The sequence below is a fragment of the Nannobrachium achirus genome, assembly GCF_963921795.1.
Source record: "Nannobrachium achirus genome assembly, chromosome: 19".
In the NCBI taxonomy this organism is placed as follows: domain Eukaryota; kingdom Metazoa; phylum Chordata; class Actinopteri; order Myctophiformes; family Myctophidae; genus Nannobrachium; species Nannobrachium achirus.
The window spans coordinates 48,328,057-48,350,110 of NC_137826.1; the positions used below are offsets into that span (position 1 = coordinate 48,328,057).

A 22,054-nucleotide genomic window follows, 5' to 3' on the forward strand; every position below is an offset into this window, starting at 1 on the left:
TAAGTGAATTTTGAATTCTGTACATCTAACAAGAGTAGGCTCATTTCTATATTGCAGAATTGCAAATTTTATTTAAGTAATACAATATGTGAGTACTTTTTCCACCACTGCTGAAAAACTAATTTTTTAGTGCGGGTCCTGTCATTGGCTTGGTTGGGTGTGGTTTTTCAGCCAACAGAGTACCGTTAGCAGGAAATCAAGCGGGCAGCCCCCCTCTGCTTTCCACTGAATCCACACAACACCAACACAAAGAATACAGCTACAGCTTGTGCTACTAGCGGACAAAACGTTTCACAGGCTGACCCGGAGAATAACAGCTTTACAGAGCACAGTTTTAGCAGCGCAAAGTTTTGTTTGCGACGCGGAGGAGGACGTTACATTCCATGCCATTGTTCTGATGGGCAAAAGTTTCTTCGTGTCCCGTTAGTTTGCTTTCTCGATCTGCGATTTAACTTTTTTTGATTTGTTTTTCAATAATAAAATCAGAGCCGGGACGAAGCAGACATGCCTAAGACGGTAAGATCTGGTTCTAATATCTTAATTTTTCATTCTATGTCTGGATTGTCTGCGCACTCTGTTAGATTCAAATTATCCTCTCTCCCCCTCTCCCTCTCTCAGCGTGTGCGCGCGCGCGTGCGTTCATCATCATCATTACTTATTTTCATCAGATTTATAGGCTATATAGACTAATCACACATTTAGGCTATATATATAGATTATGATACTTTAATGTGACTAACAGGGCGGGTCTTTTTTCTCCAACAACTGAGAAAGTTTCAAATCACATTTACTCATCATGCTAAATATAGCTGAAGAATAAATGGACGGAAGTGAGTTTGTGGCCTGACAGACAAACTAGGCCTCTGGTTTACAATGAGCTGGACTCTGGCAAGGAGGGATTTGATTTATCATTTGGTGGTTCCGCCCCGAGTCTGTCAAAGCCCAGTGGTTCTCAAACTTTTCATGTCAAGGACTCCCAAATGGACATATATTATCCCACGGACCCCCATTTCAAAAGATAAGCCAGGGACCCCATAAGAGAAGATATCTATGGCTCTAGCAGTGATTTTCAACCATGGACCCCCAGTTTAGGCAGCAGACCCCCATTTAATGGCATTTCAATCGCTGAGACCCCATCACCCCAATCTAAAACCAATGTTAATTTAACTCAATAGAGTGTACAAATGGAACCAAATGGACCTGTTAGGACTTAGGGTCCATTTGGTTCCATTTGTACACTACTCTCTGCATTTGGTTCTATCATTTACTATAATTTATCTGGGGACACCCTGTAACTTCCTCAAGGACCCCTGGGGGTCCCTGGACCCCATTTTGAGAACCAATGTTATAGCCCACAAAGTAGCCTACAGACTACAACTAAATTGTTGAGAACTATATTGAGAAAACTTTGTAGGTTCGCCTCTGATGTAGACCTAGGCCTATATACTGCTTTATGGAAATATAACACACACAGATGGAAAAAGTGACTATGATAGTGCCTAGGAGAGTGCTGTTGCCTGTTCTGGTTTGAAACTAAAAGCAAGGACAACCACATTATTCCTTACATAGTAAAGTTTAGGTAGCGATCATATTAATCCACAAAACAGCATAGGTAGCATTCTTCTATTTGTGGTGCAGTTTTAAAATGTGCAATGCGTGACATTTCACCAATAGGTCAATTATAGAACTGAGTGGCAGTTCATGCATTGTCATTATTATGGGAACTGACTAACTGAACTATTACCAAATATCTGTTAACTTGGTTGATCTGTTTCTGGGCCAGCAGTTTATTGGCCTATGAAGGCCTTATAGCCATGTAATTGTTGTCCTCATTGATTTTCAAGTCAAATGTCTCAGTAAGTTAATGTGTTCATGCATAATAAATCCTAATTTCATCTATTCTACTCCAATGAATAATAACAGCCATACTTTACTATAAACAACACAGTGACTTGTTACAGCCAATAGGAACAAAAATAAATAAATCTAATCATTGCTTTTTTTTTAGCATATTATTGACCTTACATGCTGCTCATACACATCCAAATAAAAAACAAAACTATTCAAGTTACTAAAGATCATAATTATGTCAACTCATTTCCTTGTGTACTTTTGTTTGCTAAAACTGCCCTGGATAGCACTTTTTTTTATCACACACATATCTGGAAATTGTATAACATCCTGTAATTTAAATGATGCTGATGTTGAGCAATAAGAGAAAACACCTATAAGCAAGAGTGGTGCTGCTCATCAAAACTACACTACAAACCTTTTAGCCCGAGACCCAAAAGAGAGATTAGACGTTTGCACAGGGACCCAAACTAGTGAAAACAGCAGATCTACAAGCTCACAGCACGTTGCGACTACTCCATATCTAAAAATAATAGCTTTTTTTTTTTTTTTTTTCTTTCAGGAAAATCGTAGCTTTTTGGGGATTTTTTTGTCCCCAAAAATGTAGGAAACAAAAAAATGAAGGGACCCATAAAAATGTGTCTGTGACCCTCAAATGGGTCCTGATCCAGTGTTTGAAAACCAAAACCCTCTCTCACCCAGGCCATGTTGTGAGCATTCAAGATTTAAGTCTTAACGTTTTCCCTTTTTAATGAAAAACTAATAGTCGACTGTTTAAAATTATTATATGACTTGCTAAAAATAGCACATTGGCAGATGCGATGTCATAAAAAAATACAAATAATTGTTTATCGGTCAGGCTCTAGTCCATACATGGGCAACTGGCGGCCCGGGGGCCACATGTGGCCCTCACCTTCACTTAATGCGGCCCGCTGGTTAATACCGGAATACTGATATATTATTCATTTCAGCTGTTACAATTCTAAACATGACCTGCTTTAATTCCGTCAGTGTATAGTAGTACCAGTAAGACTCTTACTAATCGGGAGATAAGCGACCGTTGGTCGCTTATCTCCACAAATAGGCCAAAAGTTTGTTTTACCAATTATCAAGACATACGGGCAGTTGACAGTTTGCCATGGTTACTCATTGAAGTTGAATCTCCATATATGGAGATAACCTACGCATCACACTAAGTCTGACCTCACCAGCCCATATTTGGGCATGAGCAACTTATGTCTCCATATATGGAGATATGATGACATCACACAGTCCTCAGCCGATGATGTGGCGTGATGTCATACAATACACAAACGAGCCCTACAGTATAAAGGGGCAATTCTTGCCAGGAAAGAAGCATTTCTTCGACTCAGACCTTATCGCCAGGGTTGGCTTATAGCAGCTGTCGGTAGGAACATATATGGATTCTGTTAGTGTGGATCTCCTAACAGGGCATCATCTGGGATACAATCCCTTTTATGCCCATATATGGAGATCCCTAACAGAATCCCTTTCATGCCCATATATGGAGATCCCTAACAAAATCCCTTTTATGCCCATATATGGAGATCCCTAACAGCATCCCTTTTATGCCCATATATGGAGATCACTAACAGCTAACAGAATCCCTTTTATGCCCATATATGGAGATCCCTAACAGAATCCCTTTTATGCCCATATATGGAGATCCCTAACAGAATCCCTTTTATGCCCATATATGGAGATCCCTAACATAATCCCTTTTATGCCCATATATGGAGATCCCTAACAGAATCCCTTTTATGCCCATATATGGAGATCCCTAACAGAATCCCTTGTATGCCCATATATGGAGATCCCTAACAGAATCCATTTTATGCCCATATATGGAGATCCCTAACAGAATCCCTTTTATGCCCATATATTATGGAGAAATCCCTGCTCTGAGTATCTGACATCAGTGTGATGTCACCTGTTTATGCCCATATATGGAGATCCCTGCTCTGCGTATCTGGTTGCTATGGTAAACAGTTGGTTGCTAGGGTAAAAAAACATGGTTGCTATGGTAAACAGTTGGTTGCTAGGGTAAACAGTTGGTTGCTAGGGTAAAACCATGGTTGCTAACGTACACTAACAGACCAGCAACAACAGACTGTTGCCACAGCAACGTACACAAAGGTTTGTGTACACATGTGGTGTGATGTCATACTGATGCGGAGATATGAGCAGGGCAAAGGTGTGACGTGTGACGTGTGACCGACGGACGGACGGACGGACGGACGGACGGACGGCCGGTGGAGGTTTTCATAGTAAACTGCTCCCTGACGGTCGCAATTATTTTTTTTTTCATGTCCAATGTAGGTATTTGTATTTAGGTTCATAGAGTCAACATGAATTTGTGACTAAATGTGTTTGAAATTAAATCAAAATGTTACATTTCAGGATTCCAATTAAAAAATAACAAAAAAATAATTCAGGATTCCAATTCAAAAGAAGCAAAAATAGCCGATCTACAAGCTCAAAACGCATCGCAGCGCGATGCGTTTTGAGCTTGAGAAACGGCTATTTTTGCTTCTTTTGTATGAGGTACTAGAATGACAAAGTAGGAAGTAGCAATATGCAATGTGGCCCTCTGGAGTGAAGGTGGAAATATAGTTGCCCTCGCCATCATCAAAGTTGCCCACCCCTGCTCTAGTCTGTAGTCAGTGCTTTGTGTATTGTGTACACACTACACTCACTCTCATCTTTCTGTTACATTTTCTGTAAATAAATATAGAACTTTCAGCTGGTACACACATATACTGTTGGAGAAGGACATGAGAATGAGGCAGGTTATCAGTATGAGTACATCAGGACAACCTGGCCTCATGCTGTGAGTTATCAGTTAAATCTACCCAAAATGTTGTTTGGATGAAAGGAGGCTCCATGGAAGTCATGTTTCTACAAAATTCAGGTGACATCACAATGGCATAACATGCTTTAGCACCTTCACCAATAAACTGCACTTGAAGCACATCTCAAATTCAATAGTATCTTAATGTAGATGCATAATTGTTCTATAATGTTCTGCTGTTTACTGTATTATTACACATATTTAATATTGCTTTTCATTCTTTTAACAATCATAAGAGTTGAGTTGACAATACGAATACAACAGTAAAGGTTTTAGTTATACTTTTTCGTACCAGTCCAGTACAATTAATTATAAATAAGGCTGAAGAAGTGTTGCAGCTACACTCTATAACTGGACAGACATGGACCCAGAAAATGCCTACATGCCTCTAGACATAGGGCATCTTTTATGGAAAATGCATTGTCACAGAGGCCTTGACTCTTGGCACAAACAAGTCTGCTCGGAACAAAAGCAATGCCCTTAGATAAGAGGAAATGCTTTAGGTAGTGTAGCAAGTAGAACATTGCCTGGCGGAAACTACACGATGTGTTAAAGCATGTTCTCAAACTATTTGAGTTTGAAAGGAAGATGTTATGTATATAAAGGAGTTATAAAAGTTATAACAAGATTTGCAAGATGACAATTTCACAGCATTACAACACATTACAATATGCATTCATTCTTCAATGAAGATACAAACGAATCCTCATTCAGGTCTAGAGGAGGAACAAACTATAACTCAGGAAGTTAGAGCACTGGCTCCCAAACACTGGGTCGGGGACACATTTTTAGGGTATTTTTTGTTTCCTACATTTTGTTTTGAATTATTCATTTCAAAATAGTTTCCAAAAATATTCCCAATAAAGCAACATTTTTCATAAGTATGTTCATGAATAAATAAAATAAAAATCTAATAAATTCCATAAATAGAGGGTATGCTCGTGACATCATCACCATACCAGGAAGTTATGCAGGAACGCCTATTGAGTGGCAAAAAAATACTTTTTGGCCTTGAAAGCCCATACATCCAAAAAGTAAAGTCCTATCTGATTGCTTTAAACAATGTTAAACAACGTTAAACTCACTTTGCCACTCACTTTGCCACTCGATTTGCCACTCGATTTGCCATTCACTTTATGCATGCGCATACCCTCTATTAGAAAACATGTTTTAGAAGTAGTGAAAATAACCGCAAGCTTGTAGAGCTATTTCCACTAGTTTGGGCAAATGTTTAATTTCTCTTTTGGGTCTCGAGCTAAAACGTTTGGGAACCACTGAGTAGAGAATGCAAGAAGACTATAAAGATGAAAAAAAAATCCCCAATCACACCAGAGATTATCAGCACCAGTTGAAGACTGGGCGTGATATTATGACCCAACGCAACCAGGGATTTACTTAAAGAGCTCACGGTGCCAAGCTGCAGTAAATGAGGCATAAGATGTGAAAGGAGGAAGCTTTGAAATGTAACCGTCATTGAGGTGGTAAAGCCGATGTACGCCCTTAGGAAGGACTCGAAGGAGGAGGGATCAGTGTTCAGTAGCCAAGATTTGTGGTTAAAGCTGTATAAATAATCTGAAGTTTTGTGCTTTTCTCTTTGCAGCTGGTAGTTTAACAGGTCCAGGCACAATGATTCTGAAATGTGCATTTTGTTGGCAGAATGTTTTTTGCATAGTCTCTTGAATTACAGTATGTAGCTATTACTAATAACTAAAGTAATTCATTATTAGTTTGGTTTTCACACACCCCATTTTAGTTGTATTCTCAATTGCCGTTTAAAGTTTGACAAGTAGCCTAGTTGCCTGCTGCAAGCGTTATTTTGTTCCGGCATTTCACAAAAACAGTGCTTATTCAGAAACTATTCCTTTGCTGGACTACTTTTGGCAACACGTCAATTTCCCAAGGAAGTCATGTTGTGACTCAAGGTCTCTGCAATTGCATCAGTTCCTTTCTAGTAGTTTCCTAGCTTGCTGCCTTATATGGGGTTTCACAGCTACCTCCTCTCCTCCCTGAAACACCCAGCACGGTGCTTCTCCTTCTGCCTCCAACACAAATTACAACACATGAGCAATATACAGGCCAATGTTTATTTTGTTTTCATATATCTTTGCTCAAATGAGCAAGTTCACTTAACAATTGATGAATGTAACATTTTCCAGACGTTTATCTGGCTTATCATTGGATAGGAGGACCCCAAAACAGAACATTGACTCACTCGCGTGCGCACACACACACACACACACACACACACACACACACACACACACACACACACACACACACACACACACACACACACACACACACACACACACACACACACATTCCATTCTTAATAACACATGCCTTAATAACACTGAACTCACTGTAAATTACGGTATGTTCCCTCTGAACGTCATTCAAAAGCTTACATTGAAAACTTCAAGACAAGACACAGCACAGTATTTTCAACATGCCTTTATGATGATAGCAATTAAAACTATTAATATCATCGTGTTTATTTTACTGATTATTTCAGCATCATTCAATCTTGTGTCTCGAATACGCTAAATCAGGGGTCTTCTAGGGGGTCCGGGACCCCTATGGGGTCCTCAAAGTTACTACAGGGGGTCCTCCAAATCTTTGTGTGATAGCTTTTTTTTTTCTCCTTTTTTATATTAACCACTTGACCCTAGCGTCCATATTCTGAGAACTTTAGCCAAAAATAGCAGATATACAAGCAGATACACAGATACACAACGCCTGGCGCTGCGAGGCGTTGTGAGCTTGTAGATCAGCTATTTTCGGCAAAGAGCTTTGGTGTAGAGGGGGGAAAAGAGCAGACTAAGTACAGAGTGAAAGGTCAAGTTTATTAAGTATTCACGGTTCAAGTGATTAAATATCTGAAAACACAAATTGACATGAATCCAAAACACACTGATGATTAGTGCTGTCAAACAATGAAACTATATGAAATCGAAAAGGATGTGGGGGTCCCTGCTTCATCTCTCTCAACTAAGGGGTCCTTGGCCTGAAAATGTTGAAGACCCCTGCTCTAAATGATAGTTAATCGCTTATTTGATCAATTTCAAACAACAAAATGAACTCTTCTTACAAAATGTAAGCATAACTTACCACGGTACCCCTTCATGTAGAAAGCATTGTAGATAAAATGTTCTTGTTAGGAACACCAGCAATTTAGCAAAGTATGGCAAACTAGAAATGGTGAACTGGAAAACACAGAGGTATGCGGGCAAGGGATTAAAAGAATCTGCAGTGCACATAGCACAGCAGATTAACAGTTTGTACGCTTGCCGTGGTAGAGACAAACAGCTAACTTGATATGGACTGTTTTGTACTTGGAACATCTGAAAAATAGCTTCCGAAAATCAAACCACTAAGAGTAAGTGCCCATCTATGAGATTATGTATTTGTCTATGGAAGATTTTGGTGGGGAAGATTAAGTAGACTTGTGGAATAAAGCTTTTACTAGAGTAGTTTATGGAGGTCCTCCAAATCTGCTGCTGGAAATGAGTAAATCTACTGTATTTTATATTGATTATTAATTCATTGGATGTGTTATCATTGCAACCTTCCAACCTTGATCAAGTATCCTCCTATCATATCCTGGCATAGATTGATTAATCTGGCTGCATTGACTAATGAACTAATTGAACCAGATGAGAAATCCTAAACCGAAAATGATTTCAGCGTAATCTTCGCATCCCTGCTATATCTAAATGTTATTCTCAAATGTTTTGTGTCATTCGCATTCATTCAAGCTGTAATTCTTCACAAACATACTGTGTTACAAAAATAGAGGCCACACTCCCAAATGCTTGATTTTCAGGTTTTAATATTTGTTTATTTTATAGCAGGGGATAAAGAAGTAGCACACAGACATTTCAGTGAGAGTCCGTCCTCAGTTTGTTCTTTCATACACTGTAGATCAGGGGTGTCCAAACTTTTTTTAAAGGGGGCCACATTATAAAATATTAAAACACCCAAGGGCCGACTTTCCCGGCAAAATGTACTTTCGGTTGGACCATAACAAAGTCACATACATGTGCATCGCAATTAAAATATTGTATTTAACTATCACCATCAATATTTTATATCAGTGGTCTTTTGTCGGGTGTGTGCTCTGAACAACACACAAATAACTCACATTACCAAATGTATAACCAGTCGTGCAAGGTAAAAAATACAATACATGGCCTTTCTTTGACCCCTTCAGAATGAGACAACTGGAAACAATCCTGACAGATTATACTCTGGGAAAATATTCTTGTTAGACAGTGCTGGCGGGCCGTTTATAGCACAATTTAGGAATGAAGCCGGGGGCCGCATAAAATTTGTCCTCGGGCCGCATTTGGCCCCCGGGCCGCACTTTGGACACCCCTGCTGTAGATGGATATAAAGTACAGTGGATAAATACACGTTCAAATGCAATGCAATAGTTTAAAGTGACTTTAGAAAATTATATATATATATATATATATATATATATATATATATACATCCTTATCCGTGGTCCTCTTGATTCTGAGTGGGGTGTTGTGCATGTGCTAATAATAGTGTCTTAAGTGTTTCTGGCAATGTGAGGCACACCCTTATCAGGCTGAATAGTTTTTAGTTCAGTTCCCCTTTCTTAATTTAAGATTATCTCTTTTAATTCAGGAAAACGGCTGTCGGCATGATGGCCACGAGTTCAGTCAGTGCAGGGTAATATCCATGTTATACACACAGTAAAAGCCTCTGTGTCAATGTATCCATTTGTAGCTCAGAGAGTGTACAAATGTACATTTGTACACCAAAGAGTTCACTTAGCACTGAGGACTTCACTGTGTATGTCATCCTAATAAGAGATGCCACGATGCCCTTTTGGCATCTAAGTGGTGCTTGAGGGCAAGCACAGAATGTAGGCGTCACTCCAACCATAACTGCTCTCCCTCCATGCAGTCCTCTGTGTGCTGCTAGTGACGACAGGATGTGGCAGCGTAACAAGTGTCCTGAGCAGTAAAATGGGGTCCTGCTGACACAAATGGGAAAGAACGCAGCTCTAATCAGCCGCACAACTGGAAAATAATGCATACCATTGTGGGTCAGACCAGGCGTGGGCCTCAGTCGCCGTAGTTCCTTTTTTTTTTTTTTTTTGCCATACAGGCATACTGATGTTTTTGTCATCTCCGAGAGGATAGAAATGCCTACATAGTTACATCAGTTTACACAGTATGGTATGAAATACTTTGAGAGAATACAAAGATCGCACCATGATAGTGATCATACAATGCGAAGTGAGCGGTGCTCACTTAGTATGGTATCACACACGAGAGAAGTGCATATCTCCTTGTATGGGCCGCTCTGTCCGTGACATTAGTTATCTCCATACATGGAGTTCCGTGCTCATACGGACAAACAGTAGGGACCTACACACAAAGCCAGACATAGGAGTGGTTAGCACCACTCAAAAAATAAATACAAGTCTTGCATGTACTCTTCTAGCTAAGGGTGGAAATTGATTGCATTCTCATCCTTTGAACGCTTGTTTCATATGGCTACATATACTGTATATGTAAAGACGTGTCTGTAATATCAGACCTCGCAATCATCTGTTCCTATACTAACCATGAAATTCTGCTGCCGCACATGAGAAGAAATTCACACTGACAAGTAGTGTGCTACATAACAGGATGTAAAGCTGCTCTCAAGGGAGCACAGCATGCAGTGGCACTGCCTCATAGGCTCAGCCACCAGAGGATGTGGTTACTTCCTGTAGATAAGTTCACTTCTATAGAGAGACAGTCAGTCAGATTGCCATGTTTGTAGGACAGACTATGGTATCTCTCAAGAGACATTATCTTTCTCTTTATCTCCTATATGTCAAAGTGACATGTTGTGATACCATAATGATATGATTATATATCTGAAGGTTGCTAAGAATGTCAGTTTAAAGGTAGAGTAAGTCTTATTCCTTTGTTAAAAGTACGCGTTAAATAGATATTCTGATATCATTGCTATAGACCAGGGGTTCCCAAACCTTTTTGGCTCAGGGCACCCCTATAGATATTATTTCCCTACATTATATTCATAATTATCACTCCCAACACCTTAAATTTATGCCATATTTTAGCGATTATGTTACGAGGAAAACGTTGAGATAATAGTCATTTTGTTAGAACTGACTAAATAAATTCCAAATATTATCAAATTATCTTGCGGCACCCCTGGACTGCCGTCACTCATGGCACCCCAGGGTGCCCCGTCACCCACTTTGAAAACCCCTGCTATAGACATGGAGTGTTTGTTCAGTAACAGGGATCTCCCTGTCTATCCAGCTCTTAAGTAAACAGAAAATGCATCTTCGGGTCGGGATACCAATTGTATCCAATCTGAAGACACAACTCATACAGGAAATGATGACACAAAGAAATGAGAAGACACAATTGGAGCTGGAACAATATAAAATATAAGCTGATAAATGGGCACTCTCTCCTGATCCTTTATTACAGGGGTCTTCAACATTTTCAGGCCAAAGACCCCTTAGTTGAGAGAGAGATGAAGCAGGGACCCCCCACGACCTTATCATACATAGATTCCATATAGTTTCATCGTTTGACAGCACAATCATCAGTGTTTTTTGGATTCATGTCAATTTGTGTTCTCAAGATATTTAACCATGTGAACCGTCAAAACTTAATACACTTGACTATTCACTCTGTACTTAGTCTGCTCTTTTCCCCCTCTACACAAAACCTCTTTGCCGGAAATAGCCGATCTACAAGCTCACAACGCCTCGCAGCGCGAGGCGTTGTGAGCTTGTAGATCTGCTATTTTTGGCTAAAGTTCTCTGAATATGAACGCTAAGGTTCAAGTGGTTAATATGAAAAATAAAATCTATGACACAAAGATTTGGAGGACCCCCTGAGGTAACTCTGAGGACCCCCTAGGGGTCCCGGACCCCCTGTTGAAGACCCCTGCTTTATTAGAATTGACTAATGTGAGGGCGGGCGGACCACGGCCACGTCACGCTGACATAACCGTGAACAAAACATGGCCTCCGTTGAAAATGCTCCGTGTTTACATCTGCAGTAGTACCACTGCAGCAGTAAAGCTTGTAGGACTGCAACTATTGATTGTAATTGCGACAGTCAGGTCGCAGTTACTATGAAAACCTCCACCGGCTCCTATATAAACTCATTGTAACTTCAAAGTTCATTTTAACATGCACCATTGAAAACACACAACCTTGGTTCTGGTGATTGGACAATATCAGTAACCAGAACTAGGGAAGTTTAGTGAACATTGGATCAAGGATCACAATAATGTCATGGTCAATGTAACAGCAAGAACGTTATTTTAAATATTTTTTGAATGGGCAATTATTTTTAACTATAACACTATCAATGGTTGGTTCAGACATGTGAACATAACTTGGTCTCTTCAAAATGATACGTTTATAACCTCAAGATAAAATATAATGTAATGTAATGAATATATTTTAATTTTGTCCAATCGGTATGATAGAGTATGTTAATACAATATAACTGGGGTGGTTGTATTTTGTCTCCATGCTCTTCTATTGAGACATCTGGATTGTGTCAAAGGTCATGTGTCACCTAGACACAGGATCTGATAGGTGAGACAGGATCTGATGGTCAAGATTCAATTAATCCCCCAAGCAAGCAGGGGGATTAATGGTAAAATAGCACAATGGTAAAAATGTCAGCACTTAAACAGGAAACTGAAATAGTGCTGCTTTAAATATAATTGCTTAAACGGAAGAGAATGAGAGAACTAACTTTCCAATGGAGTTCAAATTACAGAGGGCATTAAATGGAGCTGTCTACACTTTATATAAAATGTCTGTATATGTCAGAACTTGATTTTAACCAATAAACTGCTTAATATTTTCCTTTTAATGTCAACGAAACCACTTAATTGTTGTTGAAAGTATTGTGTACATTTATTGATTGATTTTGTGACTGTTTGATTGATTTTGTGACTGTCTACAGATTAGTGTGAGAGTGACCACAATGGATGCAGAACTGGAGTTTGCCATTCAGCCCAATACAACGGGAAAGCAGCTCTTTGACCAGGTAGGAGGAATTATCTTTACGCTAAGGCACTTGTACACGTTTTCTTTTTCAAGCACCCCCATAACTCTTACTCAGTACACATTCCGAGTTACAGACCAGTAATGGTAATTTAGGGCTAGCTCTTTGTGTGTAACATTATTGTCCGCTCATTGTCCATGGCACTAATGTAACAATATCGATATATGATATGAATATGATATAGACCCCTGTCTGAGGAACATATTTGGCTTGAACCTAAGGTATTAGTAGTTCAAGCTACTACTACATATATTGTCCAAAACTCACACAAATCGGTACACTGGAGTTACTGTATGTGGGGCAGCCATGGGTGAATAGGTAGAGAACCTACTATACCTGGGAAACATAAGGTCCCATGTTTGATTCCTGCAGGCCCTGGCAATGTGTGGAGGAATCCCTGGGAAAGACACTGAACCACATAACTGTGGTTCACTGCTGATGGAACTCATGTGAAGTTGAACTTCTTATGACAATGTGAAATGTAAAGATGTATTTACAAATATATCTTTTGTATATTTTTAAGGTTGTAAAGACAATTGGGTTGCGTGAGGTATGGTACTTTGGCCTCCAATACCAGGATACAAAAGGTTTCTCTACATGGCTGAAGCTCAATAAGAAGGTGAGTGTTTGTTTCCCTTTTTGAAAACATTGAATTTTTGTCAAGCAACAAAATAAATATTTCACTTTAAAACATGTTTGGGGTAATTTACTCTGGCTTTTGTGAGCACCCCAGCTTGATTCAGTATTTTATTATCTATAATAGATACATGTCTGCTGTGTGACCCATTAAAAAATACTAATCCGACAAAAGTCCAAAATAAAGGGTTATTATTACATGAGCAATAGTAGTGACGATAAATAAAACAGGCAATAGGCCTACATGAAACATCTATTTCTTAAATGTATCACTGATTATAATTTGTATTGTTGGTTAATTAAAATCCCTAGCCATACAACGTTCCTGCTCCTTTTGAATGAAAAGGCACACTACATAAAGCCTTGTCGTTTGTGTGGACCATTAGTAACGTTAGCATTGCTACAGTCACGACCAATGATCTGTGTCACACCTCACACTAGGTAACAGCCCAGGACATAAGGAAAGAGAGCCCACTGCTGTTTAAGTTTCGGGGCAAGTTTTACCCTGAAGACGTTTCTGAGGAGCTGATCCAGGACGCCACGCAGCGGCTATTCTTCCTGCAGGTGAAAGAGGGAATCCTGAACGATGACATCTACTGCCCTCCAGAAACAGCTGTCCTGTTGGCTTCGTACGCAGTGCAGGCCAAGTATGCCGACTACAACAAGGATGTCCACACAACGGGATACCTGTCTGGTGACAAGCTTCTCCCTCAAAGGTTAGTCCGCCGTTTCATTATTTGGCCAAACGTTTTTCTCAACCTTGCACCCAGTCTTGAACCTAGTTTTACCAGAATGCAATCCACCAACCCCACTGTTGACACCAAAGACTGTAAAAGAAAATATGGAGAAAGGGAGCCCCGTTGGTTTCTACAGAACCGTTTTGATGTCACTTTTTTGTCAAATTCTAATCGGCTTTCTAAAATGGAGGTACATGTCCCCCTAGTGGTACCCAGGGGTAATACAAGGGGTACAAAGGAGTCAAAGTGGAAGTGGAAAGGGTAACATTTTAATTTACTGTCATGTTTAATAGTAGAACACAACTGCTATTGCATAGGAAGGACTTAAAGGAGCACTTCACCCATTTTCACCATTATCTTCATATAGGCCTATTGGTCCGACTCCTCACTAATGCTCCCAAATTTCAATCTGCGCACTCATGAGTCTCATTGGTGGGCTATGGACAGTTCAAAAACCTGCCTACTAATGACATAGATGAGTAAGATATACCTGCATAATAAACTAGTATCAAGTAAACTAGCACCAAGAAGGGATACAAGGGGTGTATCATCCTAAGGGGTGAGGTGGAGTCTTAAATATTGTCTGTTTCAGACAGTCATTTGTGATATGCAGTCTTTCCCTGCTTAACTTGATGCACTCATCATACTGTTCCATGTTTTCAGAGTGCTGGACCAGCATAAGCTCAACAAGGAGCAATGGGAGGAGAGGATTCAGGTGTGGCACGAAGAACACAAGGGCATGCTGAGGTAACCATACACAGTCACACACACATATGGATCCTCGTGTTCTTGAGCTCAGCCTGCATCTCAACTCATTTCAGTGCACCAGCTACCCCAAAATAATTATTTCTGCTCAGGGAAGCTTCACCATTTGTCAACCCTGGATCCCTTTTAGATTGTTAGACTACACAGCACCAGCAGTATAGCCACAGAGCATCACTTCAGTGTTGGCTTAAATTCTCAATGTACAGCTAACCCTAAAACATGTATTCCTTGGGACAAATGTACTGTATGTTGTCTCCATGCCTGGATATGATGATTTGTTTACGGTACACATTCCACAATTCTACCACATAATGCTACCTTCTAAACTGGTGGAGAGACAACGTGGAGACATGGCTAACATTGCTGTTGTTGACAGAGTCTGAATCTAGCACAAATAACAAGTTAATCTTGGGTCTTTGCCTTGATGCTTATGGCCAAGCCCCCTTCAGTTCAACAGTAGCAAAACCAAGGAATGTGGACCTGAGAGACATACTATATGTCCTTGGTGTTGAAATGTGCTCGTCTCACCTTTTAGTGCCCAATTTGCAGATCCTTAATTGACTGTTGCCGACAGACAGTTATGCAGTCTGCAGAAAAGCCGATGATAGTCAAGCATCTGCCTTGTGCCAGTTTAATTACTTCTGTGTACACTGTGGCCAGTTTTGTCTCCTTTCCTAGACTTATTTTCAGTCATTTAAGAGTCAGGTCATGTACTTGTTGCACATGCCTTTCCACTGTATGCCATGTTGAACGCAGACTTGTCCAGCTTGTTCTGACATCTACACTTCAGGACATCCTTGTAGATGATATACAGTGGCCTATATAGGGGCGACAATGGTGGTCATACTAGCTGGCCAGTGCCTAGCTGCTAGCTATGGATTTAGACATTCACACTTAACTGACACAATTCTTTGAGTCATTAGAAGGTATGAGCTTGACTTGCTTCAGTGCCAAGCAGTCACTCAGCTCAGTTATCAGCGACCCAGGTCTGGACACGTATTGTGCAATGTGGTCCTAACTATAGCTAACCTAACCCTAACCCAAAAGTTATGTTAAATAAAAACAATTTAAATTAATAAACCAATTCCTTTGACATTTCTGACCTGTTTGCTGACCTTATGACAACCCAACATTATTTTTACTCAGAGAGGAATCTATGATGGAGTATCTGAAGATTGCTCAAGATCTAGAGATGTATGGAGTCAACTACTTCAGCATCAAGAACAAGAAAGGATCAGAACTTTGGCTGGGAGTGGATGCCCTGGGACTAAACATTTACGAGCAGACTGACAAGTGAGTGACTGCAAAATAATTCATTTTTATATGGCTGTTAATGCAGTAGATGAAACAGATAACAATGTCACCAAAGTAAGCAAAACTGTAGGAACTGACACTCTGGTGTAATATGAACCATGCCCAAAGCTTTTGTTTTGCACTTTCATCAACAGAATGACACCGAAAATTGGTTTTCCTTGGAGTGAAATCAGGAACATTTCCTTCAATGACAAGAAGTTTGTCATTAAACCGATTGACAAGAAAGCACCTGTGAGTACCTGATCTCTCATAATATCCATGCTTGTCAAATACATTTACTTATGAACTAATACTTAAAGTAAGTGGCCAGAATTACCAAGAGCGCTATTCTAGGCCCCTCCTGTTTTTGTGCTACAAATAAATACAGTATTGCGACATAGCGTCATGTCCATGGGATGTACTTGTACATCAAGCTGCCTCACGCTACAGAAACAGGAAATAGGCTCCTGCACTATGGGCCTCATGGCTCGGCAATGCCTACCTTTTTTTACTTAAATACGGTCACATGTGAGCTTGTAGATCAGCTATTTTCTCTGGATGTTAGCCCCAGAATATGAATTAGCCTAAACATCCTTTCTGAAAGACACTTATATATTGTTGCCATTTTAGGACTTTATCTTCTATGCTCCAAGACTTCGCATCAACAAGCGCATTCTGGCACTGTGCATGGGCAACCATGAGCTGTATATGCGTCGCCGCAAACCAGACACCATTGAGGTACAGCAGATGAAGGCTCAGGCCCGGGAGGAGAAGAATCACAAGAAGATGGAGAGGTAGGTGTCATAATCCCTTGTTAGAAACCATGGCGGAAAACGTGCTCCTTCCAAAATGATTCCCTTCGTAATTAGTAATTAGTAATTCGATGAATCTGACAAGTTTCTTCAAGAACTTCTTGGAATACTTTTGGTATATCCATGTTTTATTCTAACTTGAGACTAGTCTACCTACTCGACATTCAGGTGGGGGAACAAAAAAACTGACAGCGAACAAAAAACACAACCGGAAACCACTTTCTAGTAGGCGTGGCCTAGACCAGATCACATTGATCACTTTCTAGTAGGCGTGGCATAGACCAGATCACATTGATCAGTGTGGAATGAAAACAGGCTTTCCTCTGTGTGTGTTTAGAAGTTGTGATCGATTTTAACTTAAGAAAGATGCAAGCAGTGCCTCCCACATAGGATGTGCACTGTATCCACTGAACTCTTGTGTGTCTCCACCAGGGCTTTGCTGGAGAATGAGAAGAGGAAAAGGGAGGTGGCAGAAAAAGAAAAGGAGAAGATTGAAAAGGAGAAGGAAGAATTAATAGAGCGATTAAAACAGATTGAGGAGCAGACAAAGAAAGCGCAACAAGGTGGGTGACATCCCTACGAGCCCTTTCAAAAAGCCTTGGTATGTTGCAGTATAATGCACTCTATATCATAACTCACAACATGATATGGCTGGTCTTTTGTTTTACACACAGACCTGGAGGAACAGACCAAAAAGGCCTTGGAGTTGGAACAGGAGAGAAAGCATGCCAATGAGGAAGCTGAACGTCTGGAGAATGACCTCAGGATGGCAGAAGAAGCCAAGTTCACTCTGCTTCAGCAGTCTGAGAACCAGATGAAGAACCAGGAACACCAATGACGTTAGTAGAAGAATAGTTTGGTTTCCGGTAGGCGACCGACCCTATTAAATACGTGCGACCCAGATGTTTTTATTGGCATTTGGAGTAAAAAAAAAAAAAAAAAAAAAACTAAGTCAAAATCCGACCGAGTCGATCAAAAACGTCTTACAAAAAATATATTTGCTGCGACCACACTCGCGAAGTCAGGACCTTTCCCCGGTTCCCGTCTACCGAGGCTAAACTAATGTGAGTTTACGTGACAACGTGTATTCCTCCAAACAGACACACACGCGCACACACAATCGGGGGACAGACTGAGTGGCGCTCAGTCAACAAGTGGCAGGGTAACAGGTAATCTCGCCGAAATGAAGGTCGCCGGAAAACGTGGAAGAGTCGCCGAGGAAGGCTCACCAATTTCGGTGGAATTCTCGCCTGCCTGATTTGGAATTGTCGCCGACAGCTTTTACATGTCGCCGACAGTGTCGCCGACGTTTTTGGAATAGTCGCCTATTTTTATACCATTATAGACAACAAGGTATAAAGGGAGTGAGTGAGTGAGTGAGTGAGTGAGTGAGTGAGTGAGGGGTATTCAAGTGAGTGTAGCCTACTTAGTCGCCTATATTTATACCATTATAGACAACAAGGTATAAAGGAAGGGAGTGAGTGAGTGAGTGAGTGAGTGAGTGAGTGAGTGAGTGAGGGGTATTCAAGTGAGTGTAGCCTACTTAGCATTTAAAACTCTGATGCCCAGTATTCAAGTGAGTGTTCATATGTCACCCATTCACACGTTACATAAGCTTATAACTGTAGCTGTACCTGTCTTCTGTTAAACATCCTGGCCCCTCAACTGTTGCTTTAAACACATGAGCTAAATTGCGGTTATGTTGGGATAGAGGAAATCAGAGACGCAGCAGCAGCCAGCCAGTGGTGTTGCCAGATTGTCATTTGCGAGAGAAACAAACGTATTGGATCTGCAGATTTAATAGCAGCACGTCTGACTGCACAGATCGCTTCGTTGGGATTAAAACCGCTCGTAGTCCTACCACAGTGGTGCGGTGGTAGGACGTGGCTTTGGAAATAAACGTCATGACACTTTACCTTTTTCTATGCAAACTATAACGTCTTCAATCAATCCATTTCATCCTCCATGACACAAACGATGCCACTATGTGCTGAGTCGCGGCTCGCAACGACGTGGCTTTGGAAATAAACGTCATGACACTTTACCTTTTTCTATGCAAACTATAAAGTCTTCAATCAATCCATTTCATCCTCCATGACACAAACGATGCCACTATGTGCTGAGTCGCGGCTCGCAACGACGTGGCTTTGGAAATAAACGTCATGACACTTTACCTTTTTCTATGCAAACTATAAAGTCTTCAATCAATCCATTTCATCCTCCATGACACAAACGATGCCACTATGTGCTGAGTCGCGGCTCGCAACGACGTGGCTTTGGAAATAAACGTCATGACACTTTACCTTTTTCTATGCAAACTATAAAGTCTTCAATCAATCCATTTCATCCTCCATGACACAAACGATGCCACTATGTGCTGAGTCGCGGCTCGCAACATGATGCCTGTCAGACAGTAAAATAAAACTGTGTAGATATAGGTCTAGTTTGATATAATTAGGCCTACATTTCTGTTGATGTTTCAACCAAGGGACGAGTTTGTGATTCCCCCATATCCATATAAAACACTCATGATAGCTGATACAACAGAAGTAAATTACATTTCACAGAAGATCTTTTTAATTTGCAAAAGATTTTAAGACAAGGGGTGTTATATTATAGCAATTGATGCAACAATGATGTGTGGAACACTAATGGAGAGACATGGCACGCATTACGCGTCGTGCGTAATGCCATCCAGCCCATTTAATTGCGTTTTGCCATTGCCATATGGACAGAGAGATTTCTCTATACGGGGCCATGTAGAAGTAATCAAAGCCATCAGCTGTAGCCTGTAAATGATCAGTCAATCAATTAAAAGGGTACCCACGTCCGTTTAGTTTGGCAGGTCCTGTGCAGGGCTGCAGGCTGAGTTTCAATTGTTTTTTACCGTCATATCAGACAGCGATTTATCTCCGACACAAATTGCCTATTATAGGCCTATTGTAATAGCCTACAATAATTGGCTGGGATGTAGGCCTAATATTACAATTAGTGTGATGATGTGAACTCTAAACGTTCCCCTAATCCCTAACTCTTGACGCAAAGCTATAAGATTCATGTGATATCCTACTCTATAATGTCAGGTCTAAGTTGTGGCATTTAGTACATTATTTCTATTTGATACCAGTGACATGCAGTGACATGCATTCTGAGACTCTCTCAGAATGCATTGATTTAATCGAATCTTAGAAAAAAGAAAGAAAAAAATTCTGCGCCTATTCTCATTTAATACTATTTCATACTGGCCTGGGATTGTTTTCTTAATAGGCCTATGATTGTTGAATATCCATACAAAATGCACTTTGTATTTAGGCCTACTTTGAATTTCAAAGTGGGCTATTAATCTTTCTGTTTGGTGAAACAGATACTTGACTGTGCACATTTCAATATGATGTCAAATGCCACTTTGCTGCTTTGTCCATATGCGCTTAGGAAGCAAAGTAAGAGTAAGACACCAGTTTCATTCGAACATGGCTCGTCAATTATGAAGCGATTTAAAAAAATAAAACGTCACCTCATTCATTGGAAAGCCCCACTTCCATGACCAATGACTGTAGCCTATATATAGTGTTCCTATTAAATCTAAATATTTAAACGTTGGCTGATCTACCAGCTCTACAGACTCCTGTCCCAAAACTGACATTTCCTGATTCTCAAAGCTCTGAGCTTTGGTTGGCAGCTTGTAGATCGGCTATTTTCAAATAAACTAGGACTTATTAAGTGGATTGATTATGTATGTTTGTTAATGTCATCTATTAGTGATCTAAAAGCACAGTATTTTTTATGTGTGCCCATTGTCTCTCTCTCTCTCTCTCTCTCTCTCTCTCTCTCTCTCTCTCTCTCTCTCTCTCTCTCTCTCTCTCTCTCTCTCTAGTGACCCCACTGCACAGACCTGGGTGAAAGGTCCACACTTTTTGGAGCTGTGTGAAGCACAGGCTCCCTATACGTGGCCGTGTGGGTCTGTCTGTGTGTCTGTCTGTGTGTGTGTGTGTGTGTGTCTGTATGTAGCCTGAACTTCCTAAACTTCGGCACGCTACTAGTCCCACAGTTTTGCCACCACACACTCGCGCCATATGTCAAATCGACCGGCTTACTCGGGAATCGTGGGCTAGTAACTTGCTAAGAGAAAGGTTCAATAGTTTAATTGATATTAATTTATTAGTGAATTAATTTTCCCCATTGACTTATAATGGGAATCGCAAAAACTCACATTCAATTATTTGTCTCTCGCAAACCATAGGGGCTAGAGTTTCAAGACTTGGAGAGGAGGTTCATAATGATTTCAAGGATTAAATAAAAAATAATTGTGTCATTTGGCCGCATGGTGGCGCCATAACACCCCACTTTACGTTTTGGCCTGTAACTCTTGAACCGTAGGTCGGAAAATTAAAAATATTTTTTCCCTGGATTCCTTGGGTCATGACGCATCTCCCCATATAGGCCACGCCCATTTGCGCCATGATAGATTTTCCGCCATCTTGAATTTTCTCCAAAACACACTTTTTGCTCCTTTTCCTACATATTTTCTTCAAATGTCACAAAAATCGTACACATGATCCACACACACACACACACACACACACACACACACACACACACACACACACACACACACACACAGCTCCACTTCACACGGGTGTGATTTTTATTTTCTTTCTTTCTTCTTTGTCAAATACAACACAAGAGCTCAAATGTAGAAGTATAACAGTTTATTTGACAAAAGAGGCAGTAAAAGAGCAGGTCACAACACAGGTGTAATAATAGGAGAACAGAAATTGGTAAATTACAAAATGTAATGCAAATCCTTTGGGTTTCTAAGTAAAAAATGACATTTTTGCCACGAATAGAAAAAAAATTGTCAAAAATTGGTAAAAGGTTGCAAAAAGATAATAAAAATGGAAAAAACAATGCAAATGCTTTGGGTACAAAAATGACTTAGTTAACACTGCTTGTCACTGGTATCAAATAGAAATAATGTACTATTACATGTGTGTA

The 22,054-nt window shown here is 40.3% G+C and overlaps 1 protein-coding gene across 1 annotated transcript; it reads left to right on the forward strand.

Annotated features, from left to right (window-relative positions):
- Window positions 1-232: 232 nt before the first annotated feature.
- Window positions 233-17,897, forward strand: LOC308304894 (radixin-like; the record flags this gene model as incomplete). Its single annotated transcript, XM_080749520.1, has 10 exons — window positions 233-516; window positions 12,715-12,798; window positions 13,340-13,435; window positions 13,894-14,168; window positions 14,853-14,936; window positions 16,101-16,247; window positions 16,403-16,499; window positions 16,878-17,041; window positions 17,492-17,622; window positions 17,734-17,897. The coding sequence occupies exons 1-10, from the start codon at window positions 505-507 to the stop codon at window positions 17,895-17,897; spliced, it is 1,254 nt and encodes a 417-aa protein (XP_080605646.1). The 5' UTR covers window positions 233-504.
- Window positions 17,898-22,054: the final 4,157 nt, after the last annotated feature.